This window comes from Lutjanus erythropterus, chromosome 6, assembly GCF_056507025.1.
Source record: "Lutjanus erythropterus isolate fLutEry1 chromosome 6, fLutEry1.hap2, whole genome shotgun sequence".
Taxonomy (NCBI): Eukaryota; Metazoa; Chordata; class Actinopteri; order Lutjaniformes; family Lutjanidae; genus Lutjanus; species Lutjanus erythropterus.
The window spans coordinates 2300261-2320931 of record NC_139322.1 but is presented as its reverse complement, the minus strand read 5'-3'; the positions used below and the strand labels follow the sequence as shown (position 1 = coordinate 2320931).

Sequence of the window (20671 nt, the reverse complement as noted above, 5' to 3'; positions counted from 1 at the left end):
CTGCTGTAGACAGAGTCTGCAACAAAATGCTGTATTTAATGTATTTTGACCACTTTACCAAGATGTTAGACAAATATTGTTTTCTCCAAATCAACCAAACTCCACTGGTGAAATCGGTCATTTTACCTCACAGAACACTGGAGTTGCTTGTTTACATCTGCCTCAATTTTTTTAGTTTGTTTGTTTTATAATACAACTTTATTGAAATTGAACTAACCCTTTAAAACACCAAAGTCACAGAAAAATACAAACAAACTTATCGATCGAGGCAGCAGTAGATCAGCAACTCCTGTATTCTGTCAGTTAAAATTAATAATATTGCCTATGGAGTTTGGTTGGTTTGGAGAGGGTGATTTTTGACTCAAATAACTTGAGTTTTTCACCAGAAAAGGCTGTCTGACAGCAAGGTAAAGTTGTGAAAACATTCTAAATATAGATTATTTTTAAGGTGGCTGACCCTCCACAGCAGCAGTGCTCCTGTACCTCATAGAACCACACCAAAAAAAAAAAGAAAAAAACACAAACTACCCCTTTAAATCAGTCCTGACTTAATACCTGGAGATAAAGGTTATGGATCCCCACTGTGGTCAAAACTCACTCAGGTGTGTGTGACTGAAAAAGTCTTGCAGCAAAGTTCAATATCAAACACCACACACAGTCCTTCTCAGTAACACTTACAATAACACACTTTACTACTATCATTAAATCAGACAGGAGTCAACACACAACTTGAAATACTTTCAGTGAAACAGGCGATTGTCAAAACCTCTCTGGACATAATGAAAGAAAAAACAAAGAAATCTCATTATGTTACAGATCACACTGAAGTCCTGACAGTAACAGACTGTTGTTGTGGAGTTAGTGGAGGGAGGAGGAGGAGGAGGAGGAGGAGGAGAGGGGGAGGTTACATTGGCACTGGGTTCAGTACAGAGGCCACTATGTAAAGGGGGACGTCGGCTCCCCTTTAACATTGCATAACAAAAAGCACTTCTTCACTAAGGCTCCACGACACACACTTGTCAGAACAGCTCCAAATGCCAAAAAGTTGCTTTTTTTTCCAAGTGTTCCTGCATTGAGGAGACTCACAGAGGGGCAGTGTTTGTTATCGTGTGTGTCTCTGTCCTCAGTGTGCTACGATTTGTCTTGGCTAACAAACATGAGCGCCCCCCCCCCCAAAAAAAAAAAACCCATCACTACCAGGATCCACTCAGAAAACTGGTTCACGTGGAGTTCAGATAAGAAACATGGTTCTGATCTCAGATCTGTCTTCAGCAACAAGTTCAGATCTTTAACTATCTTTAACTATGGAGGCCAGTTTACACCGACGTGATGAAAAGTAATAGAAAGATCCTGTAAGTCATTATAATAACAAACTCTCAAAATAACCAAGTATCTCAAAATAGGGAAAACTTTTTTTTTTTTAAGATACTTAGTCATTAAACATAAGTTTATTATTATTTTGAGAATTTAATTTCCTTATTTTGAGATACTGTGACATGATTCTGAGAAGTACTGTCATTATTTTGAGAAATCTTTGAGAATATTCTTTTTCATCACATTGGTAGAATCAGGCTGCCATACTTTAGTAAGATTCATGATCAATTAACATAGAACATTTATTTTAACCTGCTTAGAACTGAGTGGTTTTTAACTATTAGTCTGACTTTCAACCATTCAGTTTGCTTTGTTTCAGTTTTCAGTGAACATCTTGGGAAGCACAGCTGAAACAATTAGTCAATTAATTGATCCATAGAAAATTAACTGTGATTATTGGTGAATTATTTCAAGTTGTCAACAAATATTTGCAGGTACCAGCTTCATAAATATGGGGATTTGCTCTTTAATATTATTTTAAATCAAATATCTTTGGGTTTGTTGATCAGACAGAACATCTCAATATGATTTTCTCTCTTTTTTTTTTAACCATTTTCTGGCACTTTATAGATGAAACAATTGAAGAGAAAAAAGTTAGCAGATTAATCGTGCTCATTAGTTACAGCCCCATTGTGAAGCCCTGCTCAGTAAACACATCAGTTTAAGCTCTTTTCTGCGACACAGTCTCCACAACTGCAGAGTAAATCGTCTTGGAACTGAAGATGATCCTGACAGTGAGGAGCATTTCTGCGAAACACTGCACATCATCTTCAGTAACAGTTGTTGTGTTGTTTCTCAACTTCAACACATCAGATTTAAAATCAAAGAAAACTCAAACTGTCAGGTTAAAGTTCTGGTTTTCAGCTGCTTCACCTTTAAGCCTGTTGTTTCTGAAGTTTGTTTCACTTCAGAAACAATGTTCCATCAGGACTTTACTGCAGCCAGATTCACTTCTAGCTCATTTTTTTGGCAGCTAACTCGGACAAAACTCGAGGGTTGACCTGCATCGTCCAAAAACTGGTCGACTGACTAAAACAGGCAACAAGTCCTGCAGTTTTTGCCTAAAACGGGTGTGAAAACCCTAAACTCAAAGCTGAGAGATAGAACTTTAACTCCAAATTGAGACTTTGATTTGAAATCCAGCGTGCTGGAGTTGATGAAAAAGAAAAAAAAAAAAAAACAGTTACAGCACATCACCACACTACAAGGTAAACTGTGCTTAGAAACTAGAAACTCCTCAATTCAAATCAAGTCTTTGGACTAAAAAAAAATAATCGTACATTCTGAAATAAGTAAGATTTGGAAAATGCTAAAAGGTCAAAGTAGGAACTTTTTTTTTATGATGTGGTCTTACTAAAGGCAACTACTAGAAAATATAAAAAGTGAACACCCAGGCACCCTCTGATTTTGTGCAACATTCAACCCTTCTCCTCGTGGCAGTGTTTGTTAAAGAGCTCTGCCAACTGTCAAATCATGTGACCACAATATTTAAATACTAACGATCTGCACGTTAGATCAGCTGATCTAAGAGGAAGATGCTCGACTCAGCAGCTCAAAGCCAATTGATCTTTAATTTAAATCTACAGGATTGACTGTGTAAGTCTGCAGAAAGAAAAGCAAGTAGGAAAAGACACAACTTTGATTTAATGTTAACACCATAAATATATTGTTTTTGTTGCTTCGAGAGCATTCGATGGAAGACAGGTGGTCGGCTGCACCGCGACACATCTGAGCTTTTGTCCACAATACCTCCAATGTTGTTTATTTTCAGAACACATAAAAAATATGACTAACAGTACAAACATTTGCCCCAAAAACAGCAGAGACTTACATTAAAGTAATATTTAAAAAAAGAGAAATTATGAAAAATGTTTGCTTATGAAAAAAAAAAGTTTTGTTTATGAATAAGGCCATTGATAAAGTGATGTTTTCCAATAACAACAAGTTGTGTTGCTTCAAATTAGGTACAAATATGTAAGAAATGACACTTTTACACAGTACAGTGGAAAAACTGAAAAATCCACAAAATACAATATTAGTATTAAAATTGGTCAATCAGGGTGGAAATGGGAAAAAAGGGGGAAAGACACCTGTCTTACATCCACAAAAAGCAATCAGCCTTCAGTGTGGCAGGAAACATCATCAATCCCACAATTTTTAATCAGCTTCGGGGAATCCAGCGTTAGCAGCTCAGCCGGGCGGAGATCAGGCGATCGTCTCGACCGTGGTCGGCTACATGCGGTGAACGCACCGATCGGCCGCAGGCAGAGCTCACAGTGTTTGTAATGTGGCTGGTCTGGACCTCCCATCACCCTTCAGGAACTATTTTTATTGGCTGGGGGCTGATTAAGGGCCACTGGTAGAAGAAACAGTGCATGTGCCTTAAAACAGACGAAACGTACAAAACAATCATTGCTGATTGCGCAGTTTCTCACTTGTTTTTTTGCACTTTTTTCCTTGCTACTTTTTTCCTGGAATGGAGAATTGCACATTTAGTAAATCTAAAATGTGGAACACAAAGGTTGCGTGGTGGAAAAAGCAAAAAGACGACAGGTTTGATGATTTCGATTCCTGAAATTTCTCTTACTGTCGCAGCTGGGAAAAGAAGTTTCTGCACACAAGTAAAAATCTTTCAGTGAGTGTGAGAAAAAAACTCAACCTAAATAGAAAACAAATGTATAAAGTTGAGAGCATGACTGACAAGTGCCCAAAAAACAGGATTCAAAACATTCATGTGGGAAAACACAACAAAGAAAAACAGAAATAAAATGGAGTGATGGTGGTGGGAGGGAGGGGATCATGTGATAAAACTAGAGATGCACCGAGCGTGAAATTCTGGACCAATACGATGTTTTAAGTGACACTTTGGCCGAAGCAAATTTGATTTAGTTTTTGTTGCCATTTAATCTGGGAGACAAAGAGTCGTGTCCCTCCAGTGGCTTCGTCTCTGAAACAGCAGCTTGGCTTGCAGGCCACCGCCGTCCGACCAAAAATCACCAACACAACATGCCGCATATCGGTGCATCCCTAGATAAAACAGTAGATTAAATTTACAAAAGCTCTTCTGAAGATGAAGAGGACAAAATCAGGATGGTGTCCTTGGTGGAGACGATTAGTCACGAGGTGGAAAAAAGGCCGAGAGAAGACCCGACTGCTGCCTCGTCCCAGACTAAACCCTGAGCCCTTCAGTGTCGGTGTGTGCAGCCACACAGGCTGCTGTTTTTACTCCATTCAGTCTGCTTAGAAACTTATCGGCTACATCTGACTGGCTAATTCTTTCAGCAGTAGTTTTTAGTTAGCGACTAAAATTAGGACAAGTTGTGAAAAACACAAAATACACTACAGATTTGGTTCTTATTGGGAATGTGTGTTTTTTGTCTTTACTTAAATGGATCTTCTGCAAATGATTAAAACTCACCAGGAGAGGCACAAAATGGCAGCAGTGCCGTCGAACAGTCGGGGTTAGTTTGGGACAAATCGACAGGTGAAGTGACAGCCGGGTCTTCAGAGGAGGTTCTTCATGTTTGATTTGTTTCAAATTGATTTTTACACACACACACACACACACACACACGCACACAAATAAACACACATACATAGAACATCACCGTGTTTTTCACACTCAAGTCCGTTACAAAAACCAGATATGTACTGCTTGATCTGGTTTCGGGAAGGATAGGGGTTTACAGGTGAGGGTGGGGGACTGACAGGTGTGTAGGAAGAAGAGGCAGTGACCGAGGCTTTGTTGATTATCGGTTAAAGAAGGAGCTGAGCTGTACGGCGGCTGGAGGCTACAGGAAGAAGTCCGGCAGGGAGGGAAAGGAGGGAGGGAAGGAAGGGAGGGAGGGAGGGAAGGGAGGGGGCCACAAGTCGAGATCGAGTTTGGCGTTGGATATAAAACCAAACTGGCTGTCTTGGCTTGAGGAAGGATCTCGAGGACCAGGGCATCTAAGTGAAAAGTTGCTTGCAGTCTTGAATATTAAAATTCTTCCTGCTCCTCAGCATCTGGTATCACGAAACCCTCCTGGAGAGACAAACAGGGACACAGAGACAGAGACAGAAGTGAATGAAAAGCACAGAGACTCAGTGTAGAATCAACACTGCCATCATCAACCTCGTCTATTTGGAACCAGGAAAAAAACAAAAGAGGCAATGTGACACAGACACTTCTGTTAAGAGAGACGAGGCTGGATTTGATTTGTTTATCATCACAGAAAGATTCATGTGCTGCTAAACGCTTAAAGGATATTTATTACTATATAATATAATATTTAGCATTTTTTGCTTTAAAAAAGGGCTGCATGATTTGGTGAAGAAAAAAGTCATATTGCAATTATTTTGACTGAAATTGCAATTCATGATGTGATGAGTTTTGAATTAACATATTTCATGTTCAGTTGAAAACAAACTTTATTTGGAGAAGAAGATTTTTAGATCAGGTCACAGTTTTCCTTTTTCAAAGGACTGTTTTGATTCTGTTATTTTGATATTACACGTGGCTATATTGTGATTTTACTGCAATTAATTATGCAGCCCTTCTGTAAAAACGATTAAAATAATAACTTCAGTATCAAAATAGTTGCCAATTAATTTTTTGTCTATCAGTTAATCAATTTACTGACTAATGGTTGCAGCTCTGGGGAAGACGATTTTGAAATATTGATCCCCAGGAGGAAATCTGTGTGTGTGTGCTTTCCATGTTGTCTGCAGAACTAACACAACTGAAAGCTTCCAGCCTGGTGGAGCGGGGTGCATGCCATTCCTCTGCTGGAATGTACACTGGCATCAGCAGTTGTTAACAGCAGAGCAAATGGGTTTTAATCTGGTACTGAACTCAGAACATAAAGTATTTATTGGCTTATAGTGGATATTCTGAAGAATAAATCACAGAAAAAGACCAAAATCAACAAAGTATAACTCTTAACAGTTTCCCACCTGACCATCGTCCTGAGACATAATATTTATTTATTAAGAACTCACAATTATATAGTTTCATTCTAAAGAAATCCTGAATTTTTCTACAACAGCTGGTCAATGTAGTTTTCAGAAGCGGACTGACAGAACTTGGTGCTCTTATCTTTATAAATTTTTACTTGTACACTGCTGCACACATGCCATGCTCTACGGTTAAAATGAAGAAATATCTATTAAAAAAATTGTAATGCTTAATAACAGGATTAGTTACAGGTGCTCCCGCTCATTAATGGCCAACTATTTTGACAACTGATTAATCAGTTTGAGTTTTTTTTTTTAAGGAAAAAGTAAAAATTCTCTGATTTTAGCTTCTAAAATATGACTATTTTCTGGTTTCTTTGTACCGCTATGACATTTATCAACATTTTCTGACACTGCAGAGACCAAACAACTAATTGATTTATCAAGAAAATAACTGACAGATTCATCAGTTTTACAAAAAAAATACATTTTTACACCAACTCTTTTGATCTTGAAAAGCAGTTTCATAAAACTCACGTCTGTGGCGTAGAGGATGTCGATGATCCTCTGCAGCGTGGGGTCGCCCTCGCCTTCCTTCTCCTGGCAAATCAGCTCAATGTTCCGCAGCTTACCAAAATAAAAGTCTCTCTCCTTCTCCATGTCCTGAATGGTGGATTTGAGGATTTCCATCTGAGGAAAAAACGGCCAAAGAAACACTATTTTTTTCAGCTCGCTAACTTTACATTTTATTTTCTTGTAAAACTAACAAATTATTTCATTTTTCAGTTGTGTTTGTTTGGAGCTGGACATTTTTTCAGAGAGAATATAAAAATGAATTCTTCACAGTAGTGTTCGGACCTCATTCAGGAGCTCTGCCCTCTCCTCGTCGCCTCCTCCCATCCCCGGCTTCCTCGCGCTGACATTGGACATCTTGGGCACGACCTTAGCGACAGGTGGCCTCTGAGGAGCTGAAGAGACGAGGAACACGAGGTTATTAACAAGAGAACAGACTTTCAAAGTGATGAGGCTTACCAGCATTTGTTCCACCGTGTTCAATAACCGAATATCAGTTTCAGACGGTTTGACCAACCAGAGCTCGGACCTTGATTGAGGGCCTTTTTCGGGGGTTTGTTGAGAGCTGACATGGCAGAGTTGGGTGTGGGCATGGCGTCCTGGCCCTGTCTCGCCTCCACCGGGTCGTACTCCTTCCCATCATAGTTGGCATCAAAGAACTTCTTGAACCACTGGACGAACTCAAAGTTGTCCTGGAACTTCCCCTTCACCAGTTTGTCCACTGGAATGATCTGGAAAATAAGAACAGAGTAAGAATGACAATTAACTCACGATCGATCAATCGTCAAAGATCATGTAAAATTTGATCGATCTATCAAATAAACATCTGAAATATGCAGCCCTTTATATGTTCCATAGGCTACACTCTTTGAAATAAGGGTTCCAAAATGGTTCTTCCTGAAGGGCTGTGGTTCTACCCAGAACAAAGATCCAAAGGTCATTTTTTTTAGAAGAAAGAGTTCTTCAAGAATTATTTGAATCATTAAAAAACTCTTTAATGATTTAATTAACCCTACGGTTTGTCAAGGGTTCTTTGTATCATGTATAATGTGAAACGGTTCTCGGTAGAACCTCCTAAATGTATTCTAGATAAAACCCTTGGAATATAAAAAACATTCTAGGTAGAACTCTGATTGGATTCTTGTTGGCACCCTTAGAAAAGTTCTGGATAGAACCTCCCTGAAGGGCTGTGGTTCTACCCAAAACAATTTACTCCTGACTTTAGGAAGAAAGGGTTTGTCAGGGGTTCTTTGTAAGACTAGGCTTTTTCATTAAGAACCTTTTTCATCCAAAGAACCTTTTTTTTAGAGGAAAGTTCTTAAAGGATTACTGAAATCCTTGAAGAACGCTTTCATCAAGGTTTTGCCAAGGGTTCTTTGTAAAATAATAGAAGACAGTTCTCAGTAGGGCTCTACAGACAAAAACTAAAAATAAATGCTAAAGCGACAGTTCACCCCAAAATCAAAAGTACATATTTTACACATATAACTGCTTCATCATGAAAATGTTTATAATTTCATCCGTAACTATTATCCAAGTTTAAAACTCATCATTTATATCATTATTTTTATTTTGAAAAATGACAATTTTGTTGACTACAGTGCGAGTTTTTTTTGCAGGAATCTGAACCAAATGAAGATTTTTTTTTGGTCTACAGAATCTGATGTGTAGGAGGACATCCCTCATTCATTTAAAAGTTTTTGACACACATTTTGCCTTTACAAATATTGCACCTCCCGCAACTTGAAAAATGCAGAAATCCATATTGTGATTTCAATAAAATTTCAACTAAGAGCTGTGCTGGTACATGCATTAAAAAACAAAGCTGTCCAGAAGTCACAGTGAAAAAAGGAGAGCAGCAGTAAAACAAAAACAGAAGTCATTGCAAAAGTCTCAGCAGTAAACATCATTACTCAGCAATGGAGGAAGCTGACATCATTGGACAATACACACTCACAAAGCATGAACAAGGGACGCAATGTCAACACAATGCCTGGGATTATAACTCTGACCAGCTGTGAGTACACTGATGTGTCGTCTACATGTGCAGGTATCTGTTACTCTGATCTGACGAAATGCTGTCCAGGCTCCTCAAACAGCAGATCTACAGTAATGAGTTCAAATGAAGGGACAGCAGGCAGGAAGTGGAGCCATGAATAAATGATGGCTGCTTTGTCGATAGTTCTGCAAGCTGCTGCTTGTCCTATCAGAAAACAAATGATGACTAAGCTGGATCCGCCCTGCCCTTTATAATCTGTGCTGGCCTTTTGACAACATCAAGGCATTGTGAAGTGTCCAGATCTGCAAAATGTTTAATTACAAAAACTTATAAAAGCGTTGAAGACCTGCCAAACAGCTTACATGTCAGTGAAAGAACGATTCAGTCAGCACTTTCGTCACCACCACTCAGTCACTTTAACAGTTTATCTCTTAAGATTTTATTTATGTATCGATTGTATTGTTGTTCTCCCAATATGACAGTGCCAAAGACAAATTTACATTTTATGTGAATTTAAAGGACAATAAAGTAATCTGAATCTGAAATTGTATTTTAAAAAAGGACAGTCCATCCCAAAATCAAAAATACCTATTTTATCCCTGCTCTGTAGTGCCGTTTAACCATCTAGATAGTTTTGGTGTGAATTGCGAGTTTTTAAGTATCAGCTGCAGAGATGTCTGCCTTCCCTCCAATATAAGGGAACTAGATGGCACTCAGCTTGTGGTGCAAAAACAAATGGAGGAACTATTTTCTTTCTGCAGTAGAATCAACCAGAACTATTTTAAAATCTCCTGGAACAACTTTCTTTACACTAAAAAGAAAGTAGCTCCAACATGAAACTGTTCACAACAAGGTCTGTGAGTAACCGGGTCATGATTTTTGGAAAAAAAAGACACTGGCTTAGATTTTCTCAAAAGCATTTTTTCACACTTTGAGCTCCACAGCTGCCATCTAGTCTGTTATACTGGAGAGAGGGCAGACATCTCTACAGTCAATATCACCAAAACTATCTGGATGGATAAATAGCACTGTAGGCCAAGGGGGGGGGAATACATATTTTTGATTTTGGGGTGAGCTGTCCCTTTAAGACATTTTAAAATTCAGATTATTAAATTTTTGACTTTTTTAAGGACCTGCAGAAAACCTGAGATAGTGTACTTTCAGTGCTAGCAGACTGCTAGAAAACATTTGCTCATGTTGTCAACTAGAACATGACTGTTTCAGTCTAAAGAACTTCATGGCACCAAAAAACACGGTTTATAAAATACAGCTGATTGTATTTCTGCCTATGAATCTGTGTCTCGGACCTACTGACAGTAAATAATGTCCAAAGAGTGACAGACGAACTAACAAAGTGCTGAGACACAATGAGTCATGAGCAGATCAGCTGGCTGGGAGGGATGACAGAGTTTCAGTTTGCTTGCCAAACAACAGTAAGGTACGACTGGTGAGGTCACTCTTCAAATATTTTATGATACTGCTCTGATGAAACAACCAGCCTGCATGATCAAGAGACAAAACACTTCGTTTCCTGTCCTGGTAGAGGAAGGATTGTTACGCAGTTTCAATTTCAAAACTCTGGATTTTAAAATACTTGAAATGTTTTCAGTCTGTCATACACCACCGCTCCTCTACAGAAAATGATTCTTTATGCTGACGCAGTGAGAGGCCGAGTGTGTGAAAAGTGAAGGTAGTATTCTAAGTATAGCTTCAGTGTTTTCCCCACCACAGGAAAGAGAAGGCGGGTTTCAGAATAATCTAGACCAAGTGCTCGCTAATCTTCAACAATCAGGCGACATGATTAATGTTCACTCGTTTTCAGTGATGACGGCTGCAAATAAGTCTGCTGCTGTTCGTGTCCTCTGAACACTTCCTGCAGTTGTTCCACATGAAAAGCTTTTCATCAGACAAACACTGGAAGGTTAAGTCTTAGTCAGATTTGGACATTTCTGTAGGCTGATTATGTTTAAATATTTATTCACATTTTCAGGCAAAAATTGGGGGTTGAAATGGGCAACATTACATCTTACAGGTACATACAGAACATGTAGTCCAAAGTATCATGAAGTTTCATATCGATCAACATCATCAATTATTGATCATGTAGGTCGTGACTGGCGACATGTGGTATACTCCGGCTTGGTTTGCTGTATTAGCACTGGGCATTATAAACTAGATCAAATATCACAATATATATTTATCAATACTGTGACCATATTGTAGGGATGACAGTTGGTGCTTTCACAAACTATTGATCCAATGAGATTTATCTTAAGTTATCTTAGCCGCCCCCACCCTTTGAAGAACATAACATGCTGTCAGTCACAAGTTACATAATTGATAATTATTATTATTATTATTATTATTATTATTATTATTATTATTATTATTACTATTATTATATTACAACTGGAGTCCAGTCACCTGTTGATGGAAGGTTTGTCTGCAGCCATTTCAGTGTGTGATGGCATTCTTGCTAGCAGCGAGAAATATTCATCACGTCATATGCTGATCTGGGTGTTCAGGTGTAATGAAATTTATAATCTTTTAAACAACACAAAATGATATGCTATTAAAAAATAAAGGAAAGCGCCAAGCTTAAAAAAAAAAAAAAGAAAATTGTCAGCCATCTTTTTAAACCACACTGCCTCCAGAATTCATTTTGGCAGCTTTTGTATTAACTTGATTTTTTGGAGTTAAACAAAATCATTTCATCAGTTGCTCTGGGATTTCACAGGCCTTTTTTGTGACTGATGGGTGGAACTTGTGGGAAGCTACAAACATTGGTCGTATTTGTGGAAAAGTTCGTTTGGATAAAACTGCAAGGCTGCACAGTATTCACAGGTTTCAGTTGAATTAGTGTGAACTGTTGCGATCGCAACTTCCTGGAGGGACTGTTTTAAGTTCTTCCAACAGAACTCTGCAGATTCCTTACAAATATCATGAGGGAAAAAGAGGAAAAAAGGTTTGTAAGGTCTCTAAGCATGTATTCAAACACCAAAACAACCCTCTCATTTCAGAAATTTCCTTCATACACCTTCAGACCTTCTGCTTTTATGCACAACAGGTAATTTAAAGCTGACGTGTGTGCAGTAAGCGAACGCTGTTACTCACTTTCTCAACTCCCATCCTTTTGAAGGAGACCTGCAGAAGCTTGAAGTTGTGGATGTATTCAGTCTCCAGCTTGGCACCAAATTTAACTTTCTTCAGAGGGATAGAGCCGGGAAACAGCATGTCCATGAACTGGCAGTAGGCAGCACCTGGACAAAAACAAAAAGAACACCCCCATAAAATTAAATTACAAGTCCTCTCATGCCTGACACAGTTAAAACGCTAGAAGCGTGTGCTGCATGTTCAAATAATAATTACAATGAGAGACTAACAGGATAACAACATAACTATTTTTTCTTTCAAGGGTAAATTGAGAAAACAGACAGACACCACTATATTTAGGAAAAAAAAAAAAAAAAAAAAGTAGTTGTGTGTAACTGAACCCAAATCCTATCAAGGCAGATTTCATGAGATCAGCAAATATTGTATCATACTTGTGATTTACACCCTGAAGTGCCGTCATAACACCCAACTTAAGATTCACTCCTTCCAAAAAGTTCTCTGCCACTACTTTTTTTTCAAATATATATATATATATATGTACACATACATACATATATAAGGATGCAGTAAAAACATAATGGTGTAACAACACAGGTCCAAGTCACATATGCATCATTCTGTATCTTCCCACTCTTGAACTGCAGATGAAAACCCAGCTGACTGATACACCCGTCCACCGGGAATTAAACCAAGCTCTGCTGCCCTGTTCTGACAGGCCACACAAAATAACTGGAGGTTAAGATATTAACAAACCAGAAAGACAATCTGCAGAGGTACAACACATGCATGCACAGGCAGATGTGTGTGAAACAAAGGAGAGAAGGATTTTAGCTGTTCATAGGCTTTAGGCTATACGATATTTTCCAATTGGCCTCCATCACTCTTTCAACCAGCGACAGACACTTTTATATTGTGGATTTTTCTTAACTGATCCTTCTACCAGGAGCTTTTACATTTTGTTGATTTTGGCCACTGTGGACACAAGCAGTAGTGTTTCCACCACCAACATACAAAAATGTTAAATACAGAATGATCTACAGAAAAATTAATTCCTGTTTCATTTTAACTTGCCAAAATACTGACCGACCAACCAACTGTAACGTTAAAGCACATTGATTGGTTTTGGATGATACTGACAATCGATTACCTGCTTTGCACAGCTGATAATATCAATAAGAATAACCTCTAATTTCATGTTTCTGTACTTTACAAATAAGTTCAAATAACATATAATCCATGGACACCTGAGGGTAACAAAGGCTCATACTCATAGACACAATGACGACATACATACTCAACATGTACTTCAAATGTTAATTCAGTTTTTTCTAGTGACATTTATCATAAAACTCATAATTGCACTTTAGATTTTATAGAACATTTTGTCTTAAAATTCAAATTAAATGCTTTGACATAATAATCGCTGCAACATTCATTAAATCAAGACTCATCTGTAAACAAATACATGTAAACAGAGGAGCTGCATTTTTCTGTATAAAAAGCACAATGTTGTTGTTCTTGTTCTGCTCATTGGTGGATCACAATCCAACTTTAAAGGTGCATATTATCACCCACTATAGTCAGTAACAGTAATTTGGCATCATATTATCTGCACTATTAATCACTATAATTTCATTTATGGAACAATACACAAAATATATTTTTCTTATTATTATTAAAGTTATTATTTTTATCCAAAACCTCTAAAAGGGCCGCAGTACATGTTGAGGTCCTGGCAGCCAGTTACCATCAAAGATGTCTGGCTCAAATATTATAACCGGCTAAACCAAAGCTGGTGTTACCCATCCACATCTGTGTGGGTCCCAAGTTTTAGCAACACATTAAAAGGTCCATTTTAAAAAAAACTACAGCAGTTTAAGTGTATGCTTTATTTAGAATATTTTCACTCCTTTACCTTGCTATCAGACAGCCTTTTCAGAGGAGAATATGAGACATTAAATGAGACAAATATTGCTCTCTACAAACCAACCAAACTCCACTGCCAAAATCAGTAATTCTACCTGACAGAACACAGGAGCTGCTGGTCTACCACTGCCTCCATCTGTTAGTCTGTGCAGCAAAAGACCAGCAACTCCTATGTTCTGCAAGGAAAACTTACTGATTTAATCCATGGAGTTTGGTTGGTTTAGAGAGAGTGATATTTGGTTTATACACCAGCAGCTTCCTCTCAAAGTAAAGTGAAATTATTCTATTGATTCTTTTAAGGCTGTTCTTTTTTAAGTGGCTTAAATAGCTTTTACTGCTGACCCTGTCCACAGCAGTTCATTGCTTATCTCTCCGTTTCTCCAAACTGAGACATGCTGACTGGCATCTACTGTACGTAATACACTGACTAACAATAAGTACCTCATGCAAGCCCTCATTAAATAATCTGAAATATCCCTTTAATGGTCATAAAAGGCGCAAGGCCATTAATGCTGATGTACAACATCAGGACATCCGCACCCATTTGAAATAAAGAATCAGACTTTCCAATCCAGTAAACATAAGAACACTGTGTACAGTTGTCAGCTGTGTTATTAAATTAGTGCATCATTGATGAAACAAAGCCTCGACCTATAAGAACACTGCCTCATGTGATAAAATCAGAAGCTGCAGTGTTCTTCTCTCACACTGTCAACATATTCAGCATCAGTGACATCCACCCTACTGTTCCACACCACCAGCGACGTCACACAGTCATGTAAAATATCAGGCATTCTCACACATGTCTATGTTCCAACATGGACACCCGACCTGAAACTGTTCCAGGAGGTCTGACAGCTGTCTGCTACACACATCTGGTCATCCCACAACCAGAGGAAAATTTAAAAAATTTCTTACCTGAACACAACATTTCTATCTTGGTGAGGTTCATCTGTAGGGACTCGTTGATCCAGACCAACATGTCATGACGACTTAAGTTGTCGCTGGTCACTGAGGTCGAGTACACGTTCACAGCCATTGTCGGTCACCTGCTGACACAGAGGAGAGAACAAGTGTGAAATGGAGACAAACATTTACATGATGACTGGTTTATTATCTGTCGGAGTGGCTGGTAGAGTAGACACACAGCTAAAGCCTACCTGCACATTTATCTGCACCCTTGATATAAAAAAAAAAACTGGACTCAAAATACTAGTTTGTAAATGACCAAGAATGGTCTAATGCACAAACACAGGCAAAGAAATAACTTGAGAATTTATTTCTGTGGAGGCAAATGCTCAGGTTAAACAGTGGCCTTTGAATACTTTACTCTTTATTTTGTAGAAACAATGGGGCTGTAACTGACAATTACTTTCATTATTGACTAATCTACTGAGTGTTCTCTCGATTAATTATTTGGTCCGTAAAATTCAAGACAACCCATCACAGTGTCTCAAAGCCCAAGCTGACATCTTTTAATTAATTCCCCGTTTTGTCCGACCAACAGCCAAAGATCGGAGAATACTTAGTTCTATGTCATAGCAGACAAAGAAAGACAGAAAATATTCACATTTGACAAACTGGAACCAGTGAAAAAATGACAATTCATTGATAATCAAAATAGTTTCTTTATAATATTCTGTTTATTTACTAATTTATTAATCGTCAAGTAATCATTTGAGTTCTAGTAAAAAATAAAGCATACAGTACATTTAGATTTAATGTAATCTAATCACATGAAATATGAAGGAGCCAGTCTGAACTACGTCTTCAACTAATAATTATTTTCATTATTGATTAATCTCCTGATTATTTTCCAGATTAATCCTTTCGTCTATAAAACAGTGTTGTCATGATACTGGAATTTCTAACTTTGATACAATACCTTGACATGCAGATATTTAACACCCTTTTCAATATGATGAGGAAAAAAGCACTGAGGGCATAATGATAAGTACAACAACACTATAACATGACAATGAGAAACCCTTTGAAAAACGTTATTTTTTCTCTTTAGATCAGGCCTGAATGACCTATTAACTTATTTTAGAAATTAAATTAACAGTGCTGTGTGTTAAGCACAACAGCATGGAAGTTAGTTAATTTGTGACCATGAGGCGGAGCACATGTGGGCTGCTGCAGTGTCGACTCACTGTCAGAGAGAAGAGAGCGAGCAGCACAGCTGGTACCAAACTATCAATACCGCACAAAGTGAGGATTGAAAGTATTTTATATGTTCAGCCTAGATATGTATCAATAATCAATATTTTTGACAATACTACTAAAAAATGTCTTATAAACAAAACCAAAACTGTATTAAATTTTTCCAACCAAAAGTCCCAAAACTAAAAGCTCTTCGTTTATCATCATAAATTACAAAAAAGGAGTAAATCCTCACATTTAAGAAGCTGTAACCTGCAAATGTTTGAAAGTTTTTGATTGAAAATGCCTGACAGGCTTAATAAATCATTAAAATAGCTGGCAATTAATTTTCTTTTGATCGACTAGCCAACTACTTGTTGCAGCTCTAGTCTGAACCACTGATTCTGGCAAGTTGATATCTTGTTTTGGATTGGCCTGAAGTCTGAAACCTTCGAACAGAGCGCAGTTGCCAGTGCAACACTTTCTGGCAGTAAAGTGTTGCACTGGCTAGCTCCCATCAATCAACACATAATTCTACACTGAAGACAAGTTCGCAGGCACACCCAAACATGCTGGCATTCTAAACAAAACTTAATCATGTGCATGATTTCAAATCAAGCAGAATTTGTCTTAACTACCACTAACTAAAACAAAATCATATTTTAGTCAACCAAAGGGGCAGACAGCAGTAGTATTTTATTGGATAGCGACATCATTAACCATTACTTAAGTCAGAAACTAGAAACTCATCATATCTGTGTGATCGATTATGATGAAAACGCTGAAAAATGTTTTTGTCTTCCCCAAAGCCGTTAAATGCCTTGTTTTGTCCACAACTCAAAGATATTCAGTTTAATGTCAGTGAGGAGTAAAGAAACCAGAAAATACTCACATTTTGAAAGCCAGAATCAGAGAATTTGGACTTTTAAAATTAAAAACTACTCAAAATAATTGATTATCAATATAGTTGGCAATTAATTAGCTAGTTGATCAATTGATCGTAACAGCTTTAAGTATTATCATAACAGACATATTCTGGTTTGACTCTTTCATTCTTTTGAGGGCCAGTGCTTTTTATTAGTAAGAGCAAATATTTGGAATTGAAAAAAGGAAAATCTTGGCATAAAAAATTTTGAATAACACAAATTCTAACACAGGTATAAGTTCAATAAAAACTGAACTTTTCAACATTATCTGAAAACAAAAAGTGCAGATAGCTGCCTGCAGTATTTCTTAAAGTTAACTGAAATTTGTTAGAAACAAAATTACTCTCTATAGTTTTAGAAAGTGAAAAACAGTGACTACAGATGTAGAGCGGCAGCTGCATCAGAGCCTAAATTGCAGATGAACTTATCTTATTGGCAATCGATTGAAAAAAAGACAGATTCTGATAATTGTAAACCTGCTGAAAATCTGATCTGTTGACCCCCATTTAGATTCAGTTCAAATCCAAATGTTAATTCAGTCATGTTTTAGTGAAAATGTTTGTTCATATGAAAAGCTGTCATGTCAAGTGGGGCTGCAAAATTATTCAAAATATTACCAAAACAACAATAAGTGAAACATCCAAATCACAGAAGCTACAATTTTTTATAAAGTTATAATGTGTGAGGAAACAGCATTTTAATGAAGTACTATAGTACTGCAGAGATGCCCTGGCCTGCAAATCTTATTCTACAGATGTAAGAAAAAATATTTGTTTAGTTCAGACCACAACAAATGTCATATCACCGTGATTCGAGATTTTTCTTCAGTGAAAATGAAAAAATAATCACAATATGATTTCTTTGTACCATTCTACGCAGCCCTTCTATGAAGTTATTCTTACTGCAGGGTTGGGTGCCTATTCATGAAATAATCGAGAACATAATGGGCAGATTAGGCCTAATCCACAATGAAAAAATTGTTAGTTAAACCCTAAACACAAGCAACATGACGACCTCAAATTGAGCTCTCAGAGTACTTTTAACACAACACCAATTTCATGGTCTAAACTTTGAAGTAGTCACTACAATAATCGGCAGATATTCAGTAATAAAAATAACTATCAAACTAGAGCTCTACCAGTCAAACTGCTAACATGTTGACCAATTCTAAATAACAGCCATCAGCTCGCTAAATGAAGGGTGGGATTCACTTTTTAAAATGTTCCAGCAAATGGCACTTCACATTAAAATTTCAAATTTTACAGCCACTGAATATTAAATAAGTATTTATTGTCTGACATCTACCAGCCATTCTCATATTGTACGAGCATTTAGCTGCTAATGTCCGGCTAAATGCAACAGGGCCCAGTGAGGAAACTTAGAGCTAACGGTAGCGGCAGTTAGCCAACTTAGGCTAGCTCCCTAAATAGCTAATTTAGCTATACGGCAACTGAACAGGTTGGATGAGCAGTTAACTGGCAACTTATTATCTAACAATTCATTAAATTGTCTGGCAATTTAGGCTACATACATTCACAGCCACGGGGTATCAACAATGAGCTCAGTTCAAGTGACTGTCTGAACTCGACCACCGGTTTATCTCACAGACATGAAGACGTTTTCCCCGCCCTGAAATCCATCAGGCACCCTGCTAGCGTCAATTAGCTTCTAACTGTTCATGCGACAATTTTTCAGTTATGGGTTTAGAAAGCGCAGGATTAGTCCAGATTTCAAGAAAGAGCTCAGAAGTGGCCTATACGCCTCGCTGAGGTAGTTTTACTCGGGAATCAAACCGACACATCCCGGTCCTGTTCCTGCGAGTCACAGGCTAACAGCTAACATGTTAGCTAACAGCGCCGAGCTGCGCTGAGCCTCCTCAGACAGCCGTTCGTTTCACATGCCGGCAGATAAATGATCCCGTGTTTAAACTCCGTATATAAACCTACCTTTGAGTGGATTGACTTTCACAGTTCTCGGACACGATGATTTATTCTTCTCGTCTGTAACCTTCTGTCATATAAAGCCTATCTGTAATTGTTTCGGCGTTATTACCACTTCTGCTTTTTCTTCTCTTCTTCTTGGCAGTTCACGCTCGCTCTACCGGCAGCGGAAGAACCGACTTCATTACGTCAGGACGTAAGGGGTAACGCCTAAACGTAACGACGGCGAGCTACAAGACAAAAAACAGACGCAAAGGTTTAAAAAAAAAAAAAGAAAACGCATAAAAATCTAATTTCAATAGAGATATGTATGTACTGCCTTTATGTCTTGTTCAATTATTGTCACTAATTGTTTTCCTCATGTTGTTTGTATCCTTTTATCTTCGAATAAATATACTGATATTCTACAAACAGGAAACAAAGGACAAACTAACCTCTATGTGCAGTTCTGATTGATTTATCATTTTGACCAAATTCCACATATCAAACATTTCATTGTTTTTAATTTCATAAATTAATGTGTTTCTGTAGAAAAACTAGGTAACTGTAGGCTGTAACTGCACAGCTGTAGGCAGGGTTTTAGAAATACTGGGATCTTAAATAAATGAAAATATACTCTGAATTAAAACTGGATTTTTAAAAAATATTTATTTCATTTTCTGTTCCAGTATATTTTTCTGTATTTTCACAAAAGAAGGTCCAGATGCAGTATGAGAGGACCTCGATGGCAGCTACATCTGTGTTTTTATTTAAAAACCTCAACAACAGATGACAAATGTCACAAATAAATCAAATCTCTGGGATCATTGTGAGATTTCTTCTCTTTTATTGGTCCTGTCAACAATCACAAGTAAAAAATCCTATATTTTCATTCAGTCACTTGGCAAAATATACAATTTGCATTGACAATAGACAACAGAGCACCATTCTATGTTCAGACATTAATATATTCAGAAATACTGCATGTCCTTCATTTATATATATAAAAAAAAAAAACAGCACAGAAATGTTGATCATGGGCAGCACAGACCAGACGGACACTTCAGTTTCTCCACACCAAAAGGTCGAACAATAAAATCCATCCCTTCTGCAAAAACCCTGTCCAGTCCAGTTAAACTCCCTCAACCACAAACAGTTTTCAAAGTGTTCAGGATACAATCATCAGTCAGGATCAATTACAGTACTCTGTACTAGTATTATTTACAATTCGGACATGTTTCTCAGTGGTCAAGGATACTTTATCAGCAAAAAACACAAAGAATAAAGGGAAAAAAAGTTTAATATAAACATCTGGTATCAATTCCATAATTTCCCGGTAACAATATCAGATATAACCTAAGTTAAAATGACAGGATAGTTAGTTATAATAGTAAAAACTGACAGTAATGTTTCTGTTGAAACAAAGAATCACCTGAATACTGTAACAAACTTACAGACACATTTAACTAGGGCTGAACAATATAGGGGAAAAAAATCATATTGTGATTGTTTTTGACAGATTTTGTGATATGAGTCATGATTTTAGTGGGATATATAATTTTTACATTCAATTTTTACTGAAAAATATATAAAAATACTAATGTGTTTGCTAAACAAGTAACATGACTCCAAAAAAGAAACCACTGCAGCTACTGGACCTTCATCATCTCCTGGTTGACGATGTGAAACAGCTGTAATTTGGTTTAGGCACCAAAGGTACTTGGTTAGGTTAGGAAAAGAACATGGTTTGGGTCAAAATAAGT

At 37.5% G+C, this 20671-nt stretch overlaps 1 protein-coding gene and 1 long non-coding RNA gene across 6 annotated transcripts; one reads left to right on the top strand and one right to left on the bottom strand.

Moving 5' to 3' along the window:
* Positions 1 to 2091: 2091 nt before the first annotated feature.
* LOC146324605 (uncharacterized) lies at positions 2092 to 5213 on the top strand. The gene is made up of 2 exons (XR_014770672.1): positions 2092 to 3927; positions 3970 to 5213. It is a non-coding gene; the product is annotated as an uncharacterized LOC146324605 (long non-coding RNA).
* Positions 2927 to 19125, bottom strand: LOC146324604 (microtubule-associated protein RP/EB family member 1-like). Of its 5 annotated transcripts, none has more exons than XM_084720191.1 (7): positions 19042 to 19125; positions 14840 to 14970; positions 11996 to 12141; positions 7412 to 7613; positions 7168 to 7277; positions 6847 to 6999; positions 2927 to 5398 (listed from the first exon to the last, which is right to left on the bottom strand). In XM_084720191.1, the coding sequence occupies exons 2-7, from the start codon at positions 14958 to 14960 to the stop codon at positions 5354 to 5356; spliced, it is 777 nt and encodes a 258-aa protein (XP_084576317.1). In that variant the 5' UTR covers positions 14961 to 14970; positions 19042 to 19125; the 3' UTR covers positions 2927 to 5353. The 5 variants fall into 5 exon arrangements, with proteins under 5 accessions (XP_084576317.1, XP_084576316.1, XP_084576315.1 ...); XM_084720190.1 differs by having other exon boundaries at positions 14840 to 14973; positions 19042 to 19120; XM_084720189.1 differs by having other exon boundaries at positions 14840 to 14973; positions 18936 to 19113.
* Between the last annotated feature and the right edge of the window lie 1546 nt (positions 19126 to 20671).

Excerpts from the sequence above, each read along its gene's own strand:
- LOC146324604 (XM_084720191.1), bottom strand. The coding sequence starts at position 14,960 with ATGGCTGTGAACGTGTACTCGACCTCAGTGACCAGCGACAACTTAAGT. Across the intron at positions 7,614-11,995 it reads AAAGGATGGGAGTTGAGAAA|ATCATTCCAGTGGACAAACT; the intron begins GTGAGTAACAGC and ends CTTATTTTCCAG. Across the intron at positions 5,399-6,846 it reads ACATCCTCTACGCCACAGAC|GAGGGTTTCGTGATACCAGA; the intron begins GTGAGTTTTATG and ends TTGTCTCTCCAG.